The sequence below is a fragment of the Orcinus orca genome, chromosome 2 (genome assembly GCF_937001465.1).
Source record: "Orcinus orca chromosome 2, mOrcOrc1.1, whole genome shotgun sequence".
NCBI lineage: Eukaryota > Metazoa > Chordata > Mammalia > Artiodactyla > Delphinidae > Orcinus > Orcinus orca.
This window is the reverse complement of record NC_064560.1, coordinates 158,903,754-158,923,134: the sequence shown is the minus strand read 5'-3', so window position 1 is coordinate 158,923,134 and position 19,381 is coordinate 158,903,754. Positions and strand designations below refer to the sequence as shown.

Below are 19,381 nucleotides of genomic sequence, written 5' to 3'. Positions count from 1 at the left end.
ACTTGAGTATTAGGCCACTTGTTATAACTGTGGCATAGCACCAGGAGAACAAAACTTTGCATATCTAATGTTGATTCCTATTTGTTTTTATGCATCTCCCATCAGTTCTTCTTTGTTTTGATAATCAGATATAAAGGAGATTCACATAGGGAGGTCCAACAGTATTTTTCATATTTTTATAAATAAAACATTCTTTATTAGCCTGGCAAGGATTCAGAAAAGATTTGCATCAAAGATCACACTAGTGTCACAAGAGTTTTAAAAAGCTTAAAAGGAGGTACTGTGTTCTGTCATAAACATAGGGCATTATTTTAGGGACCACTGGGGGACCCGACATGAAGAAGCTTTGATAACCCATTAGCAGTGGGAATGTTTTCTTTCCAAGGGCATCTTCCAATTATATCCTGATAAGGTAATTTCAAAACACCATGAGAAACTACTTAAGACAGAAGTCTCTATAAATAAAAAAGTTTCCTATTTCCATAATTCCTGCTACTGAATGAGAATACAGACTATGTTTGTATATTCAATTTTTATTTAGTAAAAGGAAATACCATTCTTCATATTCAAGTCTGAAATTTTCTGTCTCTAAAATAAATATTCCATTTACATATCAATTAATTATAAAGGCTTTTCAAACCACATAGTGTGTATGTGTATATATGTGCATTACACGTTTGATGCATTACTATAAAATATACACATTTTGATGCTTATTTTTAACACATCTTCAAACTGTAATTAGGCCTTACGTTTTAGGTGGTTTATCTTTGCTTAAATTTATTGTCTGAATACTTCAAATACTATACTCACATCATTATACTCAACTCGAATTACTTCCTCCCACTTTCCCTAATCCTAATCCTATTTCACGACAGAACTTGCTTTATTCACTAACCTAATTCACATGTAATTGTGAAAGCTCCTGCACCTATTTGTACTGAATCATAAAATTACCTCCCGCTCACCAATCATTACTATTTTTCCAGTAATTTTCTCAACGGTTAATTTTCAGATGGGTGTCAGCCACTAGTCGGAGGCAGCAGGCCACTGTTCCCAATTTTGCTTAGTAACTCACATTTCTAGAAAATTTAGCATCAGATGATAATCAAAAAATAACTATGGAGGAGAGCTTCTATACAAGTAAGTGTGTTATGCTGCTGTTGCTGAATTAAAATTCATTTTTTAGTAGTGTCTAAAAATTAGTAAATCCATTTGACAACAAAGAAATGGCCAACTGAACATAGTTGGACATTACCGTGATCTAGCTAGACTGCCTAATCATTGGTTATTTTTAAGTCAATTCAGTCCATACGTGTGTAATACATGAGAAAAAACAAAAACAGTTTTCATTCAACAGCAAACAGGATGAACATTAAAAGGCCGAAATTTAATTGTCGTGATGTGGGGCAAGAATGTACTTTCCAAACTAGAATCAGGGGTGCATGCCACTTATTCTAATACAATAACTTGAAAAAGAAAAATGTTCTTAGATAAAGCTAACACACAGAAACATCTGCTAGTACTGTGCACCCATGTGTTTGTTAGCTTTCCCAAATTGTACCTTTTTTAAAATGGAATTTTTGCTGTCGCTGTTTCCTCTTGTCCACTTCCTCCATTTTTCTCCAGCTCCCTTCCCTGCTGTCAACTGCAGGACCTTTCTTTTGACTGGGTGGCGCAGCCTTCTTTGAGGCCACTGTTTAGGGCACAAGTGCTATTAAAATGGTGCGACCAGTATATTCTCCAATTCCGAAAGGCGATACACATCATCTTCACAATGTGTCTCACCTTCATTAGACAAGAGGAATGGAAGTCCCAATAAGAAAACATTCCCTCAAACCTGAATCTCTAAGCAGGAACAGAGCGCTGCTGTACCCCAGACAGGTGCTTCTGGAGAACAAATATAAGATAATGTACCTCTCTTGGCTCTTCTCTTCCTCTTCCTCTGAGTCTTTGTCAGAATCCTCCTGCTTTTTAATTTTCTTCTCCTTTTGCTTTGGTGTATTTTTTCTCCCCAGTAGTAACTCATTTTCTTTTTTCTCTGCAGTTTCATAGTCATCATCTTCATCCTTATTTTCTGTATCATTATCTTTTAATTTGTCTTCTGTTTTCTCTTCTTCAATTTCCTTTTTAATAGAATTTGCATCTCGAGCAATTCGCCTTCGTCCCTAATAGGGGGATAAAAGCTTTAAAGTAACTATCACTACAAAGGGCAAAAAAACATAGAAAAATGCATCTTTTCCTTAAACCTTCACAGCAATGACTCGTCTTCTCTCTAGCTTGAGGCATGACACTGGTAACCCATCAACTCCTGAACACTTTTCTCTTCCTCTCAAAAGGAAAAGAATAACCCATGTAAATCACTTAATTATGTCCAAGTGTACTATGATCCCTGGCTACATACTACATAAAAAATAAAGATTTTCTCCTGTGTTCACTCTATTATCTCACTTTTAATATTTCCTGACTATAATAAAATTTTTTAAAGAATTATCTAAGTGTCAATGATGTAAGTTAATAATAATAAATTAGTCCCTTAAGTTTTTAGAAGTTCTGTCATCTCTAATTCTACTGTTTACTAAGATAAAATTAACGTATCACTGTGTTTCAGTGTGATTACATTTTAAAAGGACTGAACTTTATCAATGGCCAAAAAGTGAGCTCATTTCTTTGAATGAGTATCTGGAGAGCTCACTAGGCCAGCAGTAACTTGTTATACGCCCAGCAGCTTTTATCCAGTCTCTTGCTGCATGCTCAAATGACCATGAAACTGTTGAGCCATTTCATTATCTCCTAAATTCTCCTTCCAGTCAACCTCTATACACTGGCAGAATTCCCCTCTACTTGGAATAAAGTGAGGATAAAAAAAGAGCCAAGAACTTTGGGAGCACTAGAATACTTAACAATACCTCAGTATAACAAATGTTTTACCTAGTTGCCGACTATGTGCTATTTAAACATCAAAGGTCGGGGGAAAAAAAAAAAAGAACTTAAATGTAAGTTCCATGAGGGCAGGGTCTCTGTCTTATTCACTTCTGTAACCTCAGATCTAGACAGTGCCTGGCACATGGCAGGTGCTCTTTAAATATTTGTAGGTAAATGAATGAAAGCATCTGTTATCCATCAAAATTTAGGTTTGTATAACTTATACCTTTATCCCAGAAATCCCATTTTTAGAAGTCTGGCCTCTGTATTCAGATAAATGAGGAGGATATTTTTACAAACCTCTACATTTAGATAAATGGGGAGGACATTTTTACAAGCATATTTATTGCATCACTTTTTATAATCATAAAAAATTGGACAAAATCTTGAGGAAGGTAAATTTATGAAACATCCGTACTACACAGTACTCTGCAGATGCTTTACATAAAGATGAGGAGGGTCTTTATGTAATGACAAGGAAGTATGTCCACAATACATACAAGGGATATTATTCAGTCTTAAAAAGGAAGGAAGGGCTTCCCTGGTGGTACAGTGGTTGAGAGTCCGCCTGACGATGCAGGGGACACGGGTTCGTGCCCCGGTCCAGAGAATCCCACATGACGCGGAGCGGCTAGGCCCGTGAGCCATGGCCGCTGAGCCTGTGCGTCTGGAGCCTGTGCTCCGCAACAGGAGAGGCCACAACAGTGAGAGGCCCGCGTACCACAAAAAAAAAAAAAAGGAAGGAAATTCTAATGCATACATGGATGAACCTTGAAGACCTTATGCAGAGTGAAATAAACCAGTCACAAAAGGACAAATATTACATAATTCCACTTATATGAAGTACCTAGAGTAGTCAAATTCATAGAAAGTAGAAGGGTGGTTGCCAGAGGTTGGGGAAGAGAGGAATGAGGAGTTACTGTTTAACAGGTACAGTTTCAGTTTTGCAAGATGAAAAAAGTTCTGGGGATGGATGGTGGTGATGGTTGTACAACAATGTGAATGTAGTTAATGCCACTGAACTGCACGTGTAAAAACGGTGAAGATGATAAATTTTATGTTATGTGTATTTACAATTTTTAAAAATTAAAGAAAGAAAAGAAACAAACCACTTTGGATGTTTCATGAAATTCACTAGAAGATTCCATTTACTAGATGATAAAATGGACAGTTTTAAAAAATGGTTTCTGAGCAAATAAAAGAGAAGATGATTTCACCTTTTCTTTTAAATACAATTTCACTGAAAAATAAGATGCATTACAATAAGTGAACTTCTTTGACAGTTGTGATTAAATTTTCTTTCTACTTCTAAAATTTGATAAATCCTACTGTGTAGACATCATCAGACAAAGATCAAAATAGTGAGGGACAATTCCTGATTTGAGTTATATACTAATGGAGAGGAAGAGTAGAGTTAGAACATAAAACCAGTGTGCACATGACTAGGAAACAAGGCAGAGCATGAAAAACTGCCACAAGAGCTGTACAGTGTGTTGTGAAGTCAAGAGAAAGAAAAGATCCCACCTGGCTGAGGGCACAGGTATTATAAAGAGGAGATTCATTCACTCAACAACTATTTAATAAGTCCTTACTATGTGCCAGGCACTATTCTAGATGCCTGGGATCTCTCAATTAATGGAATAAACACTAATCCCTGCCCTTGTGGAGTGTGATACTAGTCCAGAGTGGGGTAAAAGAAACAATAAATAGTAAACTGAACAAGTAAGTAAATTACAGATAGAAACAGCAACATTAGAGGGACTGCCAGTGCCAAAGAGAGGAGGTAGGTTACAATTTTAGGTAAGGTGACCAGGATAGGCTTCAGTGAGGTGACACTTTAGCAAAAGACTTGACGGAAGTGAATATTTGAGACTGACCCCAGATGAGAATGGCTTGAACAAACATAAACAGAACAAGAGGAGGAATGTTTTTTCAGGTAGAAGAAATAATATGTGGTATATTTAGAGAAAGGGAGCTAGGCTAGCCTGGCTGAAGCACAACCAAATACTGGAAAATAAACTAGGTTCATAGGAGTCTTTTTGTGTATATCTGAAAATGCCCATAATAAAAAGGTTAAAATAATGCTAAAAACGAACTAGATAAAACTAGTCTTAACTACTTACCCTTGGCGATTTTAATTCTGTTTCTTCTCTTTCGCTTTCACTGTTTGAATCAATGTTTTCCTCAGGTTCACTCTTCACTTCTACTAAAGGCATTTCTTGATCTACTTTTGGAGCCTCTTCCATGGATTCTTCTAAGTCTTTTTTTTCCTCTTTTACTTTTGGTTCATGGTGGTGAATAGTTCTAAACTGAATATTTGCAGAACGGCAGTACTCCTCAAAACCATAGAGATACCTAAACAAACAATATTTCATTTTAAGAAATCTTAGTCTTTACATTTAACTTGAATACTATATTAAACACACACGTTTTTTGAAAAGTAAAACTCAAGCCTTTTTTTTTTACAAAGTATTTTTTCTGTTACTGAATTATTGGTGTTTTATATAGGAAAACAGACAAAAATATTGATCAGAAAATAAAATTTCTTTCCTGAAAAATCTGAGCTTGTGCTAAGTGAACACAGTTATCATAGTTTTGATGTGAAGGCTGTTCACCACAAAAGGTACAACTCTATAACATGTATCGTAATTTCAGACTATAAACACTGCCTGTATCTGTGATTTTGAAAAGAAAATCAGAACATGAAAAATGGAGTAAAGCAGACTTGGTACACTGAAATAACTTTCAATCACAGTATTTATTAACCGAAACCTTTTTATATACTTTCTCTGACTTTAATGTTCTTCGACTGATGTGTTCTTATTTAACTGTTAACAAATTAAGTGGAAAATACTCCTTGTAAATATGTATTCTTTGATGAATAAACTATACTACTTACTTTCTATAAGCAGTTTTTACATTGTAGGAAGCAGCTGAATTCAAAATAGGAATGCCAAGGTCCATATAAATTTGCTTCCATACAGCACCACTATCAATCTGGAAAATTAAGTTTTTATTTGTTAATGTTTGCAAAGGGAAATAATCTTTACACTAATACTGTATGTTCATTAAGAAAATGTGCTTATTACCTAAAGTACATATTATAGTGCAACATTAGACAATTTAACTTTGCATTACAGTCTTACTTACCTTGTCACATCCACCTTGATGATAAACCAGTCTGAAAAGTTTGAAGAGATTGAGATCTTTATAGCCCAATACAGGTGGTTTGTTGATTGGAGTACCTTTTAAATATCAGAGAGCAGAAATACCATGTTAATTCCAATGGAAAATACTAAGTTGAAAACAAAGCTTATCAATTTCTAATTTCCCAAATATCACTAATCAGAGGCATATATTTAAAGAACCTCAAATTATATAAGACAACACAAAATATTCTCTATATTCTTTACACAGTATTGTGGTGGTCTTTAGTTTTACTGCCACAACTAATAAAATAACCTCTCTAACTGCCACTGAATTGGATAAAACTAAATCAAACCTTGGGCCTGCAAGGTGTAGCCAATGATGTTGCTGGTTCAAGAAGCCTGGGCAAGAAAACATACAATGGAAAGGGCACATTTTAGGCCATGGTTCCATTTTGAATGCTTCAACACAAACGTTAAGACGGGTGGCAGTCATCTGAAGGATCACTGTTGAAGGCCATCAGAACTGATTTATCTGAGGATTTCCAGGACTTACATAATGCCAGTAAGTATGATGATTTATAAAGCTTCTATTTCTTCTAACTTTATTAGAAATCCTACTCCGTTTAGATAGGGGCTATTATGTTTAATTTGTTGAGACCAAGGATCAGACTAGTTTACTTGCCACAAAAACGCCATTAGTAAATAATGGGTATGTAGATTTACATTATGATTGTTCACTTTCTATTACTCAAATATTATTATAGTATTTTCTGGTTTCATAAGTCTCAAGAAGATAAAATTTAACTACACCAAAACTACTTTTCCTCTACATTTGTACTCAAACTAGGTATTAGTAGTTGTCTGTATTCCCAATACTTATTATTATCAGCTATAACTGATTCTTAGGCTTGAAATCCAAATCCCTGTACCAGGATTTGAACAAAAATAATACATAAACCTAGAATATAAAACAGTAAAAGAAATGTCTACTTTTTTTTTTTTTTTTGGCCATGCCGCACTAGTTCCCAGACCAGGGGCTAAACCTGGGCCCTCAGCAGTGAAAACGCTGAGTCCTAATCACTGGACTGCCAGGGAATCCCCAGAAATGTCTGCTTTTAAATAATAAGCATGAAAATACCTCTGTCTTCCATAAACTTATAAAGCTGTTGAAGGAAGCTGTCCCTCTCTTCAGGATCAGGTTCTTCCTCAGGCTGTAAAGATAAACTACATAAATATACAGAACAATGAATAGGAGATACACTGTCTTCTTTGTTTTTTGTTTTGGGAACCCAAGGTAAGGGGATAAAATTTTAATGAAGCCAGAAAATATGAATTTTTCTCAAAATCCTACAACGCCATACTTTAATTCATATTTTGATAGAGCCGGTTTGATGCCACTGTCAAGATATACAATCTCTACTCTTCGCCCCATTTATCACTTGAAGCTTCCTGTTAATTATCACTGTGGGGACTAAGATTAGCCATGAGGAAAAGGTTTAGGAATGGGGTGAGAATGTTTTCACCTCATCTAGTGTTTTTTTAAATATCCTCAAAATATCATGTGGCCCATAGGAATATACTGATAGATAAGCATAATAATCACAAATGTATTTATTATTTTAAAATAATCCACATGTTAATATTAAAATTTTGTTACTGTTGAATAAATATAAACTGCGAAGTCGCATGGCAAAGGTTTTTTGTTTGGATAGCACAATGTTTTAAAGAAATTTAAATGCACGTAAATGAGCCATATAAATTTTATTTTGTCCCAGACTCCACCAGCCCCTCTTGTATCACAGTAGCCTGCTTTTCTCATTTGCCTTTCTTGCAGGGCCTCTGTAGTTGACTTTGCAACCCCTTAAAATAGAACAATGAAAATTATTTCTTAAGGAAGGAAACTATATACATAACTACAATTTAGTTCTATGGAAAAAAAAATTAATGGAAACATTCATACAGAAACAACTATTCCTACAAATACCTATTCGTGTGTTACATTTTACTAATTATATAAACCTAATGATTTCTTCTTATGCAAACAAATGGATTTGGGGTTTTAATATTTCCTTTTCTGATAGACTACTTATAAATTAATATTTGGGAAAATTCTTGAAGTTTAACAATACTATGGAGAAACAAAGAAAACACTGATATATTTCTTTCATATAAATTATCATAATTTAATTTCAGAGCACTACTTTTTTTTTTTTAATAGATTTATTTATTTATTTATTTTTGGCTGCATTGGGTCTTCGTTGCTGCCCGCGGGCTTTCTCTAGTTGCAGCGAGCAGGGTCTGCTCTTCGTTACGGGGCGCGGGCTTCTCACTGCGGTGGCCTCTCTTGTTGCGGAGCATGGGCTCTAGGCGCGCGGACTTCAATAGTTGTGGCCCATGGGCTCAGTAGTTGTGGCTCGTGGGCTCTAGAGTGCAGGCTAAGTAGTTGTGGCACACAGGCTTAGCTGCTCCGTGGCATGTGGGATCTTCCCGGACCAGGGCTCGAACCCGTGTCCCCTGCATTGGCAGGCGGATTCTTAACCACTGTGCCACCAGGAAAGCCCCAGAGTACTACTATTTTTCCATGATCCAAAATAAGAATTCAGACTTTTGTCTTTCAAAGCCATATTCAAAGCAAAGGCAACTGTCAAGCAATAAATATTGAGTGCTCACAAATCCAGAGAGCAAAAAAATTTTTTTAAGTTTTTAACAGCTAATAATATAGCCAAGATCAATATACATGTAGTTAATTAAAATATATTAAAAAAAATGAGGCAATCAAGGTCGATTAAAATATATAACATAAAAAGCATGAGGCAATCAACAGAAAAGTCTTTCCCTCAGTACAGTCTTTTTTTTCTTTCAGTACATTCATTAAGAATGACTTACAGGGCTTCCCTGGTGGCTCAGTGGTTGAGAATCTGCCTGCTAATGCAGGCGACACAGGTTTAAGCCCTGGTCTGGGAGGATCCCACATGCCGCAGAGCAACTAGGCCCATGAGCCACAACTACTGAGCCTGCGTGTCTGGAGCCTGTGCTCCGCAACAAGAGAGGCCATGATAATGAGAGGCCCGCGCGCCGCGATAAAGAGTGGCCACCGCTTGCCACAACTAGAGAAAGCCCTCGCACAGAAACGAAGACCCAACACGGCAAAAATTAATTAATTAATTAATAAACTCCTACCCCCAATATCTTCTTAAAAAAAAGACTTATAGCATCGGAGTACTTTCAGTTTAACAAAATTTAAGAAACTGAAGTCGAAGTTCTAGTAAGCCTCAAAAATTAGCAATATACGGGCTTCCCTGGTGGCGCAGTGGTTGAGAGTCCGCCTGCCGATGCAGGGGACACGGGTTCGTGCCCCAGTTTGGGAAGATCCCACATGCCGCGGAGCGGCTGGGCCCGTGAGCCATGGCCGCTGAGCCTGCGCGTCCGGAGCCTATGCTCCGCAACGGGAGAGGCCACAACAGTGAGAGGCCCGCGTACCGCAAAAAAAAAAAAAAAAAATTAGCAATATACAGACTTAATAGTTAGCAATATACATACAGACTTAATAATCACTACAGAGTTAACAGAGGTCTTTACTAATACTCAGATCAAGACATGGCAATTTTTCCCCAACTGCATTAAAAAATTTTGCTTTCACAAGGTTGTGAAAACAACTGCCAATGAGTTAACTCAAGAAAAGAGTAATCTGGTAGCCTAAGAATCATTTCAGATACTAATTTTAAGGACTTCTGGTATGGGGAAAAAAACAAAAACAACTTATACCACACTGGGTCTATGCTTTGCCTGTCCCTCGTAATCACAACAGTCTCTCCTCAGACTAACACCTCATTTTTAGTATTTATGATCTTACAGAATTCAAAGAAGACTGTTGTATCCAGTATATGTAAAAGCAATTGTTTTTAAAAAGCACTGGTTTGAAATCAAAGTTTCTTCCAAAAGCAAGTAAACAAAATGAACCCATCAATTGCAAATAAGGTATTTATTAAGGTTTTACCAAACATCTGATAAATTCTTAATGATTAAGAATATAGTTTTATAGATAAAAATTGGTAGTTTAAATTCATTGGAATTAAAAGTTAGTGGATGTCAAGAGTGTTTTAAGTACCATGAGAAACTATGGCCATAAAATTTTAAGTTCAGAATGCAGTTATCATGTGTAAAAACAAGATATAAATGAATAAAGAATTCTACTTAAAAACAACTGCCTGCTTGAAAGGAAATTTATTTCGAGTAAAAAAAAAAGATGATGCTATAAACAAAGTTTTAAATTTACCTGATGGTCTTTGCAAAACTCAAAACTGCTTAATCTCTTACAATAAGTAATTCTTCACAATCATTTTTTTTAAAAAAACAGCTGTCTTGTTAGTCACCTTAGAGTAAAATTGCACATGGTAGAAAATGCCTCCAACTACTCCAAAGACTCTGCCTTTATGACTTTTGTATGGGGGCGGCGCTTGCTATCACAATACCTGCAGGGTCTCTCTCCCGGTTGGGAGCCAAGAGGGTTTTCCATCCCTCAAGGGTTCTGAAGTGGGATAGGGCTATAATAATGGGAGGTGGAGCCCACTAGACTGCTGATGAGCCTTCTTCCCTTCGTTTAGTCAAGGATGTGAAGAGTAACTATGCACCCAGTAAAATGCCAGGGCAGGGAAGGGGGCTAAGAATATAGAAGAGGCATGAATATGATCATAATTTTAAGAAACTTACAATTTTAGTTAGCAGGAGTATAACTTCCTAGTATTATAGTAGTTGTATATCTATCTACTACTAGATTATGGATTTTCTGACTTTGGACACTATGTCTTCAAATACAGCTCAAGCATTTTTGATAGTTACCATGAATCACAGACTTTTGCAAAAGTATTGCAATTCAAATCAGAAAACTTTTGGCCCTCAAGTCTGGCAGGAGGTGTGGAAATGTAAAACCAGCCAATTCGACAAAATGTGGTAAGTGTTGTAAAATACATAAAAGAATACAGGAGCAAGGTGAGGGGATGAATGGTTCTGCTGGGGCTGTGGTGATGGTGGTAATAGTAGGGAAAGCCTCAGAATGTGAAGAGCATACAGCCCGGGAACAAGAGCAAACAGCATAAACATGAGGCTTGCAAAGGCAGGCTGTGATTAGGAAAGGACTTTGTAATGATATGTTAGAGAATCAGAACTGGACACTCTGGGTAGATGTGAGGTTTGAGAGAGCTACAGAGGAATTAGGTCAGATTTGTATTTTTAAAAGTTCTCTGAGTTTGATGGATTGGAAGGGAAAGGGGAGCTACTGTCACAGTCCACAAAGAGAGGATCAATGCCTGAATTAGTCTTGCCACCTGATGATGGAAAGATGACCCCTCCCCCTGAAGCAGAGAGAAAAGAGAGCATGGGAGAGTGAGAGAGAGGTGTTAATGCTGAGATTTTTTTTTAGTTTAGGTTATTCATGTTTGTTGTCCTCAAAGTTTCAACATGTTATAAGTGCTCAATAAATTCCATGAAGTTAAAGACATGCTGATTTTAGTCACAGTTTTATTGTCAATGACTGGTATTTATTTTTATTTTTGTGCCCCAAAATTAATTTATTCCAAGAGGAATCTCATTTTTATATTTCTAGTTTTAAAAAACCTACTTCGATGCAGTACAGAGGAACAGACTGGAGTAGGGAAAGCATGGACATGGAAAGAACAAGTTGCTACTGCACCAGTCTAGCTAGGTGAAAGAGAAGAGTGGCTTGAACTAAGGTGACAGAGAGTAGGAACTGAAGGAAGTGGGCAAATTTGAGAGCTATAAAGTAAGTAGAAGAGACAGGATCTGATGTCTCATTGGATAGGGAGGCAAGAGTGAGAGGATTAAGGCGACTTCCATTTATCTAGCTTGAGTAATTGGGTGGATGGTGCTTCTATTCAAGTGAATTAGGAACAAACAGGTTAATAAGGACAGGTTTGGGGGAAAAGATGAGTGCAGTCTTGCACATACAGAGTTTGAGGACTTACAAAATATGAAGAAATCCTCATTGGAATTTTAATATAAATGTCTGGAGTTAAGAAAGAGACATCTTTGATGCACATATAGATTTGGAGTCATTACATCATTTAGTTACGAAGTAAACCAGAAAAAAATGCAATGTCATGTATGTCAGGTGATTTAAGAAGGTAGGCATGTCAAAGATGCTGAATGCCTACTAAGGAGTCAAATGAAATCATGACAAAAATTTGTTGGAGGTCACTGGTGACCTTAGTTAAGTTGTTTTAGGTGTGGTGGAAGTACAAGATGCACTGCAGTGAACGGGGGGCAGGGTGGTAGTGTCAGGAAATAGAACGGTGTATATACCTCTGAGCAATCTGGCCATAAGGTGGAGGGGTTGGTGGAAGGAATCTGGACAGGTTGCTAGAAGGTTGGAAGAGATGTAAGCATGTTTTTAAAAGCTGGTAAGAAGGTTACAACACAAAGGAATAGATTAAAGATGCTGGAAAGAAAAGAGATACTTCACAGTCTAAGACAAGAAAGAAGGGAATGAGATCCAGAGCCTAAAAAGATGGACTCATCTTACAGAAGAGGACAACATACTATCAATTGTACATTAAAGGAAGGAGAGCAGGCAGGTGGGGTTTAGAGCTGGCTCCCAATTTGAAGCTCCTAGTTTCTTTGCAAAGTGAGTGGAGTGGGGGTAGCGTTGCTGGCTTAATGGAGGAGATAATGATTAGATTATAGAAACTGAGAACCGACCAATAGTATCGAAGGCCCAGTGAAATTTGTTCATCATAAAATTTAGAGTGGTACCATTCTTCTCTGTTGTGTACACTTAAACAGAAAATTTCAGAAACCACAAGTCATGCCTAATATATTCATTATGTGGTAAGACACTGTTTTATAATTTCACAGAACAGTTTACAAACAACCTGCCTATAACAAATTAGTAATTCCCCCCCCCCATTTTAAAAGGTACATATATCTTACTTTCAGTCATCAAGCTGTGGTTCACATGCTATCAAATCTAAGGTTTTAAAATCAGTCTTACTAACACAACTATAAAATACCTTTTTCTATAAGTACATTAAAATGTAGGTGTATTTGTGTGTACAAATGTGCAATCCTCATTAATCTGATGAGGTGATCCCAATTTGGTTAGAGTCTTATGCTAACACTGTGAAGAAAGGCTTTGCTAAAGACATTAGGATATTTTTGCTTGCTTATTTAACAGGCTACATTTTAAGACCTTAGCAGGTAAGTTATTACATTTGAATGCAAGCTAAAGTCTCAATTATTCATTGAAGGTTGGCTTTATAGGGTCTGCTTAGAAACACCTGATTGGCAGCTGGAGTTATTAGATATACCTAAAATACTAATATTACCTTTAAATTTTTCTGTAAATTTTATTGACTTAACAGGATTTTCCTGAGTTATCAAGCATTTACTATAGGTTTATACCCAAAGTGATCTTGAAAGATTACTAACAAATGCCTTTATGGTTGATCTACAAAAAGGCATAAATACACAAAAAACACTTGATTTAAACATTAAAAAAAAAACCCTCACATTTCGATGAATTAAAAAGTTCAAGCACTTATGATTTTTGTAATAGGAGAATGTAATCCTAGGAATTAAATTTAACAGTGATCCCTAGAAGTTCAACGACTGGAGAAATGGGTGTCAATACTTCTAAACAAAAAAGAGCATTTCTTGGGCTTCCCTGGTGGCGCAGTGGTTGAGAGTCCGCCTGCCGATGCAGGGGACACGGGTTCGTGCTCCGGTCCGGGAAGATCCCACATGCCGCGGAGCGGCTGGGCCCGTGAGCCATGGCCGCTGAGCCTGCGCGTCCGGAGCCTGTGCTCCACAACAGGAGAGGCCAAAAAATTTTTTAAAAAAAGAGCATTTCTTATAAAAATTCACTAAATTCTAATTTTCATTACTAAATATGAAATTAGAGGAGATTTTTGAAAGGGCCCAACATATAAGCCTACCTATAGCAAACCAAAAGGATAAAAGAACTAAGACTAGTCAAATTCCCACCTGATATTCAGTCTTCTAAACATTCACCGATTTATTTTACCCTTAGACAACTCTCCTACATTCATCCAAAGTGAATATAAGTCAGGAGTAAATGAATACCTGACATCATTGTTTATGTTTACATGAACTTTTCAATCAATTTCAAAGCTCAAAAGGAAATTCAGTAATATCTTTTCTAATATAAAAATGTCCTAACAAAAGACATTTAAGTAATACCCACAAAAATATTCTCCAGAACCTTTGTCAATATAATTATCAATGACTTAAAATGTAGAGTCATCAATATAGGTAGGACCTACTTCCTGTCAGACTCTCAAGTCTCTTCCTACCCAGTAATAGTATGAAATATATTTCTTGTACTCAAATCCTGAACTACCAATGCTTAGGAATTCAAAATAATATTAAGTATAAAAGATGCTCCTCCACAGTAAGTCTCAAATCTCCTGATTAAGGCTATGTTAGGGTACTCAAAGTATCAAATATAAAAACAATGTGCACTGCCCATTAGTACTGCAGAAGTATCTAACACTTGTATGATTCTACTGCATAAAATTTACAAACACCAAATGGCTGGCTGAAGTATTGTTACAGTGGTTTACAGAATATTATAAAAGATCTTTTTGATCATTGTCAAGCAACATTAAATCCTCATGGAAAGCATAGCATAATTACATTTTGGGAAGAATATGATCTGTAATGTAAATATAACAGCTTAGCCTCACTTATATAGTAAAGGCCTGTAATGACTAAGCCAGGTAGGCCCTGGCTTATCAGATTTTAATTCATTTTATACCATATCCATTTTTTTCCTTTGCTAAATATAGATTAAACTGCTTTTCAGTTTTACAATATATCAAACTTTAAAAAATTACTGTCCAAGACAGGTTAGAATGATTCAGCATCTAAATCTTAAATCCAAGAGCAAGAAATGCAGCTGATTTTTTTCTAAAGCAACCCAATCTCACTAAAGAAAATCTACTTGTACAGCCAGAGAAAAAGAGGAAATTAGTTTCTATTAGGTAATTCAATGAAGTATATGCATGAAAATGAATATCTGAAAAATAGTTTTAAATAATCATATAATCAATGACTACATTTTGCGATTGTGCTTTTCTTTCTTTAGTAGATGAAAAGCATCTTGGTTCACTTAATTTTAACAGTTCATAATTTAAGTAATACATTTTAAGAAGATACTATCCTTACAAAGGTCCTTACCTTTTTAAATTTCTTTACTTAATACCTGCAAACAATAGGTAACAGAGCTTGCCTCTGCTCTTCATTCTTTTTTACTAACATTTACTCACAGCTTAAACAAAACATTATGACTTTTACAAAATTAATAGCTATAATAAGACCACTATTTACTACTTACTATTTTACAGCCATACTCTCTACCCTTACTACTCAGCCTTTTTAACCCTCTTTGTTTAAAATTTCAGGTTTTTTGGGGGGGTGGGGATCAGGGAAAATGCATTTTGAAAGGGATACAAATCAAAAGTATTAGCAAAAATAAAGAGACTATGTATTTCAGTATTTGGCAATATAAGATCCTAACTTCAATGTTTCAATGTTAATTCAAAAAAAAAAAAAAAAAAGCAAAACCAGACTCCAACAGTTCACACCCTGAAAATGTGGCCTATTTACCCTGAAAACATATAATCTATAAATAAATACAGATAAAATACAAAAATCACATTTAATATTTAGACTTTAAATCCCAAAATTTTTCCAAACTGTCATTTTCATTTCAAACTCTATCTTATGTTTCAGAAAAATAGCCTTCATCCTCTGATATTCTAAAAATAGACTCCTACTGTCTCTTTTACATGAAACAATTACGCTTGGTTACGAGTCCTACCATATCAGCCAAATCATCAATACCTAAAATTCTTATTTAACCTCATTTCTGGCAATCAAAATGGTAATATATAAAAAAAATCTTACCTATATGCTGCATTTTCTTTCACATGTAAAATGGTTAGATTCCCCTTCTACTTAATCAGTACAGTATCTGAACATTTTTCAGTCTGACTTGCAATATTTGCTTTTCCTCTTAGGGCATAGCATCCGCAGGGTTATACAGCACTACTTACATTCTCTTCCACATAAAAATCAGACATTACATGAAAGGAAAAGAAAGACAGCCCATTTCAAAGCATCTGGCAAACCTCCATTGGCAACCCGCCAAGCCTCTGCAAAACCTTCCTGTCTTTCCGAGCATGCTCACTTAAAACCAACAGCCCGTTACTATGGCAACTCTGTAGGCAGCCTGTAAGTATGAACCGCCATTCTGATTTCAGAGTGCAAAAAGCCAAATACTGCAGGGGAAGTAAAAGGGAAGAAACACCCTATGTCCTATATCACATACAAGTACACTCATTTTGTTTCAAAAATTCTTATTTGTGTATGTAAAACAGAAACAAACATTCCACATTTTCCAAGCAAATATTTTTCATGCTCAAATAGGTCTTTTTCAGTAAACTCATTCTCTTTGTCTGCCCCGAAGCCCCTTTACCTCATAACAACCAAAACTATACTGGACAGTTTATCCCACTTGACAAAACACTGCTGAAAAAATAGACAGCAATATTCATGAAAGCAATTATGTGGTACTTCATGAATGATTTCCTACAATTACATATACATTCTTAACAACACAGTGATATTACAAAGAAAACCATTAGCACCTATAAAATACAATCTAAATCTTTTCTATGATTTATCCAACTGCCAAATGAAATATTCTTCCATTTAGATAGGATTTTTTTAATCCTCATTATCCTTGAGATACTGTGAAATGTCTGAAAGAGGTGAAATTTCAAAGTTAAGACAGACCAGACCCGTGTTCAAATCCCTGCTCTCCACATTTGAGCTGTGTCATCTTTGGAAAGTTATTTAATCTTTCTGACCCTCACTTTTCTCTCTAAAGTAGAATAATAACAGTTACTCCATCTGGAAATAATTTAAATGAGTTAACACATGTAATATACCTAAAAGTTACATTTCCTTCCTCCTTGGTTATTTGGAAAAGATGTTATTAAAAAAAAAAGTCTGCACTTGCTGCTCATTTAACCTGAAAAGTTCTTCTTTGTAATCTCTTACCCACTAAAAATTAGTTCTGATTTGCCCACTAAGCTAAAAGCCAGAAAGCTCCCCCTTCCCCAAATAAAGCTGAGCTAGAAAAAGACAGCAACAAATAATATAAAGAATCTAAACACAGGGAAAATATATGAAGGTATTATTTTTAGAGTATTGAAATGTTTTCATATGTTACAAACATGAAATTTCACCTACCATCTCTTCTTCTTCCTTTTTGGCCTCCTTTTCCTTCTCTTCATCATTTTCTTCAGCTGGGCCAACTTCATCATCACTACTGGATGACTCAAGGATTTCACTTATATCCATTTTCCAATTATCAGGAACAACTCTAGTTTTTAAGAAGATGCTTGCTTTCTGCAGCCCTAAAAATAAAAATGTACTTCAGCAGTTGTTATGGAATTAGCACCACAGAATAATACAAAGCCATGACATTCAGAGTCAGAAGATCTGGATTCAAATTCAGCTGTCATTTCTAAAATGATACAGTAAATTTGAACATATAAGTTATAATATTATATTAATGTTTATTTTTCTCTAGGGAATACTGTCAGAAATGTTAGTGGTAAAACATACAAAGAATTAAGGTCAAATACTTTATCTAGATATTAAAAAAAGGCATTAAAGAAGAGTGGATACCAACTCTAAACAGTTAAAATGGCACCAGAAAATATTCAGTCTTGCTTTTGCCACTAAATTTGCCATTTAGAGTCACATCATGAAATAATGAATTGATTCATCCTTATTTTACCTGGTTTAGCAGAGAGCTCAGATTCAGGTAGACTGAGAATGTCTACTTCCTTGATATCCTTTCTTGCTATAGAATAACTAATTATAGAGAAAAATAAATAGGAGGGAAACCATTACTAAATAAGAATTATCACTTAAAGCGTCATGTTAACACACAGAAAATATAAATCTCAAAATCAGAATTATTTTACTTATAAATTGTTTTAAAAAGACCATGTATATCCTAATCCTTAATAAAGGGCAAGAGGTAATATAGGCAAAGTTAATATCTTAATTCTAAAGATTCACATACTCAAAGCACACTAATTTGAGAGCCTCACATTTGTAATATTTCAATTTATGCAACCGTCTTACCTACAATATGGGGTAGGTTATTTATATCAGCATGGTATTTTCCTTATAGTGTCTATTTTGATCTTTCATATTTCTCAAATTTACTATTCAGTTCAGTATGAAAAATTTAATAGATGGCAACATTAAAATACTTTTATCATTGTAAGATATATTATGGTATCAAGTTTTTCACAGAGAATCACAACTCAATGAATACATAATTTTACATTTTTTGGAAACAAAGCAAAGTTGAAGTGAAGGAAGGTTTCTAAAACTCTGACCTTTTTTTAAATTAATTTTTATTGGAGTTCAAAATCTGACATTTAATCAGAAAAAAAGTCAAAATAATTATTCTAGTAATATAAATTCTATTAAAAGTAAATTTCATGTTTTATAATATGAAATAGTACACATAATAAAAATAAAGAATTCTTACAATTAGGGCTTCCCTGATGGCTCAGTGGTCAAAAATCTGCCTGCCAATGCAGGGGACACAGGTTCCAGCCCTGGTCCGGGAAGATCCCACATGCCGTGGAGCAATCAAGCCCATGCGCCACAACAACTGAGGCTGGTCTCTACAGCCCGTAAACCACAACTGCTGGAAGTCTGCACGCCTAGAGCTCTTGCTCCACAACAAAAGAAGCAACCGCAATGAGAAGCCCGAGCACCGCAAAGAAGAGTAGCCCCTGCTCGCCACAACTAGAGAAAGCCCGCACGCAGCAATGAAGACCCAACGCAGCCAAAAATAAATAAATAAAATAAATTAAAAAAAGAATTCTTACAATTAAAAAGAAAATCAATACTATGCTTTATTTTAAAACTTTTTAAATATTATTCTCAAATACTGTTGTTCAGTTTTTATATAAAAATTTTAGGGATTTCCCTGGTGGTGCAGTGGTTAAGAATCTGCCTGCCAATGCAGGGGACACGGGTTCGAGCCCTGGTCGGGGAAGATCCCACATGCCACGGAGCAACTAAGCCCATGCGCCACAGCAACTGAGCCTGCACTCTAGAGCCCGCGAGCCACAGCTACTGAGCCCACGTGCTGCAACTACTGAAGCCTGTGTGCCTAAAGACTGTGCTCCGCAACGAGAGAAGCCACCGCAATGAGAAGCCCGCGCACCACAATG

At 35.8% G+C, this 19,381-nt stretch overlaps 1 protein-coding gene across 7 annotated transcripts in view; it reads right to left on the bottom strand.

Annotated features, from left to right (window-relative positions):
- The window catches only part of ARID4A (AT-rich interaction domain 4A), a 58,681-nt gene that overhangs the window by 19,331 nt on the left and 19,969 nt on the right, over positions 1–19,381 (bottom strand). For all 7 annotated transcript variants that reach the window (XM_012536547.3, XM_049704758.1, XM_033404686.2 and 4 more), the window contains 7 exons: positions 17,920–17,996; positions 17,367–17,533; positions 7,213–7,285; positions 6,076–6,170; positions 5,825–5,922; positions 5,049–5,280; positions 1,918–2,168 (listed from right to left, as the gene is read on the bottom strand). In XM_012536547.3, the coding sequence (XP_012392001.1) occupies positions 1,918–2,168; positions 5,049–5,280; positions 5,825–5,922; positions 6,076–6,170; positions 7,213–7,285; positions 17,367–17,533; positions 17,920–17,996 (993 nt within the window). The remainder of the gene's footprint in view (positions 1–1,917; positions 2,169–5,048; positions 5,281–5,824; positions 5,923–6,075; positions 6,171–7,212; positions 7,286–17,366; positions 17,534–17,919; positions 17,997–19,381) is intronic.